This window comes from Asparagus officinalis, chromosome 6 (assembly GCF_001876935.1).
Source record: "Asparagus officinalis chromosome 6, Aspof.V1, whole genome shotgun sequence".
Lineage (NCBI taxonomy): Eukaryota > Viridiplantae > Streptophyta > Magnoliopsida > Asparagales > Asparagaceae > Asparagus > Asparagus officinalis.
The window spans coordinates 2002339-2009829 of NC_033799.1; the positions used below are offsets into that span (position 1 = coordinate 2002339).

The window sequence follows — 7491 nt, forward strand, 5'->3', positions numbered from 1 at the left end:
CCGATGTACTCTCCAAATCTATCTTATTTTCAGACTTATACTCATCAAATTTAACTAATCTTTAATATACCTTCACATTCTTGGATGTTGAGTTAAAGCAAGCGTTCACGTTTAACATTGTTGAACTTTCAAACCGAGAGGGATGATATGACAAATGACCCAAATTTCCTTTAAAAATATGGTTCTAATTTAATACACATCTCCTATAATTTTTATCCAACGTAAATGAAGATTTGAAGAGCAATTCTGCAATTTTTAGGGGTTATATTGGCAAAATTTTATTTTTTATTTATAGTACATATGAAAATAGAACAAATTTTCACCGTAGACTCAAACCAAGTTTTAATTACTAAAATCTACCCATTTTTTTTAATAACCAAAATCGACTCACTTTATGTCACGTAAGCTTAATCCCATGTCCTAATTAGTCTGGGTTACCAACCCTGACTGTTTAGGAGATTGTTAAACCCCAATTAGAAGCTTTAAACCCGATTTTTAATGCCCTAAACAGTCGGGGGTGGCAACCCCGACTAATTAGGAAATGTGATTAAGCTTACGTGGCATAAAGTGAGTCAATTTTGGTAATTTAAAAAAAAAATAGGCTAATTTTGATAATTAAAAATTGATTTGAGTCTGTTTTGAAAATTTGTTCAATGAAAATATGAAGTTTGCAACCTGACTAGGTTTCACTTGAACCAGACCCATGGACTCCAACCTAACAACCCCTTTGGGTGCGAAGTTGGGTGCCTTTTCAAGGGGAGTTCCAGATCTTTACTTATAAAATAAAAAATAATATTGAACTTCATAAACCGAGAGCACTAGAACAGCCAACTTTATATAGCCCACAGGCAGAAGAAAAAAAAAAGTTGCGATCTTTGATCTTCATGGCGTCGAGGTTGTTGTGGGCTTCAAGAGCCGCCTCCTATCTCAAGATCTCCACCTTCCACAGGGGCTTCTCCTCTGGTAATAACAGACCCTAGCCCTAATTTGTTTCCTACTCTGTTTCTTAAGACTGCGTTCCTGATCAGATCGCAGTTGATGATTGTTTGGGTTAGATGGATCTGTTGAATTTGAAGTTAAAGATTTGATTTTTTGAAGTGGGCATCTAGTGGATTCGGGTATCTTGGTCTGATGCTGGTGTTGGATCATTCCATCACCTTTTCTTTGAGTTTTTTTTTAGGGTGTAAAAGTCTTGATGCATGAGTTGATTGAATAGATTTATGGCCAATACATGTATGAGTTGGCAATAATTCCTTAGTTCACATTAAAAAAAAAGTTCAAACTAACATGTCTATTGCCAGTTGATTCTAACTATGCCACGTATTTGAGAGAATGAAATTCACTAATATTGAGATGGTGGAGTAAATATTATATACTCTTAACAGTAATTTTTTTCTATTATAGTTGAAAATAATCTCCAGATCTGATACTTGTAAGCGAAATGTAAATGTCACGTATAAATTGATTTTATGATGTTGGTAAAGAAATTCATGTTTTAGATCTTAGGAGATATTATTTAGAATGGTGGGTGATCCTGACCCGTAGAGAGATAACTCATAAATTATCTTGCGCATATTATACTGGCTAACTCTCTAGACCTATGTGATCCCTTAATTATATGAGTTTGTTTGTATGTAACTGTTTTTGGACTAGGCGCCAGAGACGTGGACTGGTTCTAGGAAGCACTCTTCGTCATATTTTCTGGTTTTGGAGTCTCGTCTAATATTGATGGTAGTTGAACATCATGTAGTGGGACTAGTGATAAGCCTGTCTTTGTTGATAAACATCCATATAGAAATACAAAATTTAGTTTCTATAGAATGAGAATTATTAGCTCAGTTGATTTATTAAGCTATTTGGATCTTCATTTCTTCTTTATGTCTCACATGCTAAGTCTAGTAACAACTGAAGGATTTTCCCTTACGGAGGTCCATATTTCAATACAATGTATTTTCTACAAAACATCTAGTATATGCTATATCGGGTTTTCTGCTTCAAGTTGGTAGGAGGTCTAAAATTCATTTGCTTGTTTCTGCTTTACTTCTCGATTGGATGATAGTTGTGTTTTCTCTGGCATGGATATTTCATTACAAAATGGACCTGATTTGCTTTCAATATATCTGCAGTCGTGAAGGACTTAAAATACGCCGACAGTCATGAATGGGTCAAAGCTGATGGTACTGCTGCGACCATAGGAATTACTGACCATGCCCAGGTAATTCATTTCATTCTTTATTTTAATTTTAATTTTTTTTTGCTTCCTAAATCTTTTTCTTTTGGCAGTTCTTTATGCAATTTCCCTTTTTCCTATGTATGTGATTCAAATTTCTAGAATTGTATTCCTTGTACATCTCAATAGAACTATAGTTTCTCACTCCGTGTATCTCCAAGGTGCATTAATTTGCACAAAATGGCTTTCAATTCTTTTGTCAATATGATTTTAAGTCATTGTGTACTGTCCTAAGTAATTGTTTCTTTTCTAGGAACATTTGGGCGACGTAGTATATGTGGAATTGCCTGATGTTGGAACCTCTGTGGAAAAGGGGAAGAGTTTTGGTGCAGTTGAAAGTGTCAAGGCCACCAGTGATGTCTACTCTCCGGTTTCTGGGGAGGTTGTTGAAGTTAACAGCGAATTGAGCGATTCTCCTGGTTTGGTGAGTTGATCAATCTAGTTGATATGGTGTATTAAAATTTCTCAGCATATTCTTTTCGTTACCAATATATTCTAACTATTCTTAACTGCATGTCAAAGTATTTCAACTTCGACTACATCTAGGCTTGCTTTCAATGTTTTACTTGTATCATTTTCGCTGCACTATCAAGTTTGTACATCACAACAGTAGGAAAAATAGCTAGCAAATTTGGAAACAAAGAGTTGAAATTTCTATCATCCTGAACTTCAGGTTTTATTTTCCGGATTCACAATGAGATGCTAGGTTTAAGTTTTAATGTCTTTTAGCACAATGGCAGAGCATTTCATGAGGACCACACGAGTCGATGCCTATTTTCTTCCTTTTCTTTATTTTTTTGATTAATAGTTCGAAAGTACACACCTCGAGTTGAAAACATAATAGATTTTGTAATATTTTTAGTTAAGTGTCTCTTTCAATAGACCATAGCAGGTTTTTATTTAGCATTTATTACTTGTTAAAATCCTTTATAGTGATGAAGCATTTGGTTTGGTTCTTAAATCAGGTGAATGCTGGTCCGTATGACAAAGGTTGGATTATGAAGGTCAAGATGAGCAACTCAGGGGAGTTAGAATCTTTGATGGATGCTGATCAATATATGAAATTTTGCGAAGAAGAGGATGCAAAACACTGAGGAATACTTGGTAGTACTTGGTTGAGAACATTGTCTTGAAAATTGAGGGGGAAAAAATAAAAAGGTAGAAAAAATTGTTAGTTTACTTCATCCTGGTGTTCGTTTGATGCATGTTTAGAAATCTAAAATAATCAGTCTTTCCATGAGTCTCTAGTTTATGCTTGTTGCTTCACGGAATTCTTGTAACTTCGCAATTTATCTCAATGTTAGATCTGTGAGATTTGTTAATAAGATGTTTTGCTTTTCATTTCAAAGTTTCTTGGTGACAGTTCAATAACGTTGGTCGGACATAAAGCTATCAATTATTCAACCAAACACAACGTATAAGTGAAGCAAGTTGTCTAAAAAAGCTAATTGATGGTTGAGAGATAAGAGGTCAGCGTCACCGAAATAATTATGAGATCGTATAAGCCTTGAACATGCCACATTTGCTGAGAAGTTGCTGAAAAAAGAATAGCAAAGTCTTATCAGATGATTCTATTAAGCATATACAAAGCGAATACATAAGTACTTGAATTGTGAAAGTATATACAGCAACATGAAACCCATATTCGGAGTTTCTACTCAACTTTGACTTGTGAACCCTGTACATCATTCTATATACAGTCATTTTTCTCACTCTTGTCTACACTACGACTCAAGAAAAAATATTTTCCTTGGCAGAACCAAAGGCCACTGCTTTCATGTTCCGTTCGAACCTGAAAACTCTTATACCAAGCAGAGTTGATGCCTTATTCATTGGCATGAATCGAAAAAGAACGTCAACATGTTGTCAAATTCCTGCACAATTATCACAGTAACCGCATAAGATATCGGACGACCTGATAAACCCAATTCGATCACTGTCAATTTTACTGACTTGGGTTTACATCTTATTTGGATTAGGCCTGAACCAAAACAAATTGCAGCTATTGCTCCAACTCCCTTCATCCTGAGAAATTGAAAACACTAGAGCTTATACCTTAAATAAATGTGGCAAACCAAGTAATTATAGGATAGTTGTGTATAGAACCTTTTGAAATAACTTGAAATATATGCTGTCAGCTATGGGAGGACATGGCTTCTTCTATCCTTCTGATGACAACGCCAAGGCTGTGTCCGCTCTCCAAAGCTTTAACTGCAGCTCTGTGCGCGCGCTTGTGATACTTGAGGAGATTGTACGATTGCATAACTGACCACCGTGCCTTATTTGACATCTACCAATATACCGAAAAGTGCAAATTATAGATTTAATAGTAGGAAGGAAATCCTAGAGTTTCCAGGGAATTATTCAAAATTAGTGCATGAAGGGTATTATATACACCTGTGAAATTGATAGTGGCGGTCTTAGGAGAACAGATATACTCCTGAACAAGTTTTCATCATTTTCTCCACCTTCAGCCTCCCCATAAACAAGGGCTTCAGCTGCAATTCCGGCAAATAGCACCATGCAGTACCTGAGCAATAAATGGATGACTGTTAAAATTACCTGCCAATAATCAAGGTAGAGATGCTTCCTATATTTTGTATCCAATGAAAGCTCATGTATATACCTGTCGAAAGCAGTACTACTCAGACGACCTTCTGCGAGCTCGTTTTCCAACTTTTCATCCCAAAATTGAGTGCCCGCCTGCAAAGGAAACATTGAGAATCTAAGATGACACTCATCAAATAGGTGGTCAGAATAAGCTTCGGTCGGAGAAGCACAAAGAGCGAACTGGGCCCTAACAACATAGTTTTAATGAAATGAAATTGGGTAACTTGCGTAAGTGAAGAATGTTCCAAGATGAAAACCATTAAAAATATGAGGACTTCACAGTTCACACTTCGTAAGCTATGGATGGATAGCAAGCAAGTGAACTTAATCTTTGTGCCCCAATAGCACATCTATCTAGAGATCAGAGCCATCTTAAATCAAGAAAGTAAACATTATGGATTACCCTTTGCCAGTTTGGAAAGATACAACAACAACAACAAAGACTTATCCAAAGTTTTGGGTTCCTTGCATGGATTCCCTTCTTTCACTCAGCTCTATGGGTCATCTCAACATATCCAGCTAAAAGAAATAAAAAGCACATTGGATACACATTCTTTATGTCATGTTATATAGTTCTCTTAAGTTTTAATAGATTGACATAAACATGGAACCTTTTGTACATTCATTCCTTTTAAGGACCATTTCGCTGATTAAGCTAACAATTACCGCGTCCTCTTTTCATTGTTGCATCACATTTCACGAATGATCAACAATAATTGACAGAATACCTGGCCTTGGATGCCCATCTGCATAGCCACAATGGGATCCAAGATCACACCACGAATAGGGCAGCCCATTAAATATGCTGCAATATTCATGAACATAAGAAAAATAAGAAACTATAAATCAGTTAGTTCTACGCAACAATGAAATAACTATTAAAATCAATCACAGTTCGAATCACCAGTAAGAAGATGTCCTGCTTCATGAACAAGAACTCTGCGTCTATATGGAGGCCAGAAGCATAAGATCTGAGCAAGGCAGCTACCACCTAGAAAAATTGCATCTCCCATTGCTAACGCTAATATTGCTGCTAAGTTAGGACGTATATCTATTCCTTGTGAGAGCAGAAAAGATACACCACCGAGGAATGCGAGCAACACGACTCTAGAGGCTCCAGAAAGACCCCATTTCTTTGGTGAAAGTTTAGAAGCTCAAGAAAAACACACGAGTAACAAAATATTTAGGCCTTCCCCCCATAAAATGATAAAAGATGAAAAGGTTCTATAGAACTTGCAAGCAACTAATAAAAAGGTCAGTGGATAGAGGTGTCCATATTACTAATGCGATGACAACTAACCTGGTCATTGACGATTAAGAATTATTTGCCAGAAACTTCGAAGAAGTTAAAAGATGATGTTTTATTCAATAGAGGTTGAGAATAATAACCTTCTAGACCAGTTAATTCCTTTAGAACTGTTGGGCTGACATCTCTCCGCCCTTCTAGAACTGCAAAAACAATGAATAAGAATGAGAAATCATCATAAGTAATAGAATTGGATAATATACTCATGTGGATTTATGGGATTAAACTTAGCCGAGAACCACACCAATATGACCATTTGCACACTGTGCACAAGTGGTGGTACAATTACCGCAGGTACTTACTGCCTCACATATTTCTTTTCAATCTTTAAGGTAAATGAACTACTCAGATGCCAGATGGCAAGAAAGGCAATAGACTCAAACAACATGGTAATCTCAGAGAACATAATTGGTAAACAAAACCTGTTACAAGTGCGCGAATTAACTGCTAGCGAACTTCATAATTTGAGACATCAAGATGTCGTTTTGCGATGCTAACACACAATATCATCCAGAAAGGAAAATGTGGACACTATCTACAGGATTAGAGAACAATCTTAAGGTCTGGATTCCTGGAGAGAAAAGTACAGCAACATCATACGGAATAGGCCTTTTCATGAGATGCAGGATTTTGATCAGTATAGTTACTTGCGTACGCAGTGTGCTCGCCTCCTCGCATTCAAGGGCAAAGTAGATATCAAAATAAATGAACTGCCACAGTAGTACAGGCTTGTGTAGAATCAAAATTTTTCCCTATAGTTGGCATTTTCTGAAAATTTATAGCAACATCTCAAAATAGATCGGACTGTCATCATTTTTTAATCATCAAAGGGCTGATTTTGCTCTGGAGGTTGATTGAGATGTGAAAAACTAGATTACAGAAAGATTGAAAGATAGCTTCTTTTAGTTATAAAAAAAAAAAAACAAGACAACCAAGCTCACCAACAAGAACCCATCAAAATATCATTTAAAAAAAAATACATTTTACACACAAAAAGAAAGAGCAAAATCCTCACCAATATTCCTGTATTTTCCGAAATTCTCCAAGAACCCTCGATCCTGCAAGAACTTGTAAGCGCTCCCAACGAGCCTCATATCATCCGCATTCAAGCAAGTGTCCAGAACCTCCCAATCCCTCTCCGGCCTCAACCATCCCCCCGAATACGACGGCGATGACGAAGGAATCGAAGAAACCGGAGAATCACTCTCATTCAACTGCACTGATTTCAAGAACTGGAGGGCCCGGGCGAGGTCCTTATCTCTCACCGCGTCCTCGTATTCGCGCCATTCTCTTAGGGCTTTGACGCAAGTTCGGATTTTTATGGCGGGGGGGGGGGGGGGTGGGG

At 36.9% G+C, this 7491-nt stretch overlaps 2 protein-coding genes across 3 annotated transcripts; one reads left to right on the top strand and one right to left on the bottom strand.

Annotated features, from left to right (window-relative positions):
* Positions 783-3557, top strand: LOC109845495 (glycine cleavage system H protein 2, mitochondrial-like). The gene is made up of 4 exons (XM_020414746.1): positions 783-963; positions 2127-2215; positions 2484-2654; positions 3196-3557. The coding sequence occupies exons 1-4, from the start codon at positions 885-887 to the stop codon at positions 3322-3324; spliced, it is 468 nt and encodes a 155-aa protein (XP_020270335.1). The 5' UTR covers positions 783-884; the 3' UTR covers positions 3325-3557.
* On the bottom strand, positions 3768-7389 carry LOC109845292. Of its 2 annotated transcripts, XR_002248281.1 has the most exons (9): positions 7162-7389; positions 6230-6289; positions 5745-5993; positions 5569-5645; positions 4857-4933; positions 4628-4760; positions 4337-4520; positions 4194-4255; positions 3768-4104 (listed from the first exon to the last, which is right to left on the bottom strand). XR_002248281.1 is itself a non-coding variant. In XM_020414530.1 (8 exons), the coding sequence occupies exons 1-7, from the start codon at positions 7238-7240 to the stop codon at positions 4365-4367; spliced, it is 831 nt and encodes a 276-aa protein (XP_020270119.1). In that variant the 5' UTR covers positions 7241-7389; the 3' UTR covers positions 3768-4255; positions 4337-4364. The 2 variants fall into 2 exon arrangements, 1 of the variants encoding a protein (XP_020270119.1); XM_020414530.1 differs by having other exon boundaries at positions 3768-4255.

Excerpts from the sequence above, each read along its gene's own strand:
- LOC109845495 (XM_020414746.1), top strand. The coding sequence starts at position 885 with ATGGCGTCGAGGTTGTTGTGGGCTTCAAGAGCCGCCTCCTATCTCAAG. Across the intron at positions 964-2,126 it reads CCACAGGGGCTTCTCCTCTG|TCGTGAAGGACTTAAAATAC; the intron begins GTAATAACAGAC and ends ATATATCTGCAG. Across the intron at positions 2,655-3,195 it reads TGAGCGATTCTCCTGGTTTG|GTGAATGCTGGTCCGTATGA; the intron begins GTGAGTTGATCA and ends TTCTTAAATCAG.
- LOC109845292 (XM_020414530.1), bottom strand. The coding sequence starts at position 7,240 with ATGAGGCTCGTTGGGAGCGCTTACAAGTTCTTGCAGGATCGAGGGTTC. Across the intron at positions 5,646-5,744 it reads AGCAGGACATCTTCTTACTG|CATATTTAATGGGCTGCCCT; the intron begins GTGATTCGAACT and ends TGAATATTGCAG. Across the intron at positions 4,761-4,856 it reads AGTAGTACTGCTTTCGACAG|GTACTGCATGGTGCTATTTG; the intron begins GTATATACATGA and ends TTTATTGCTCAG.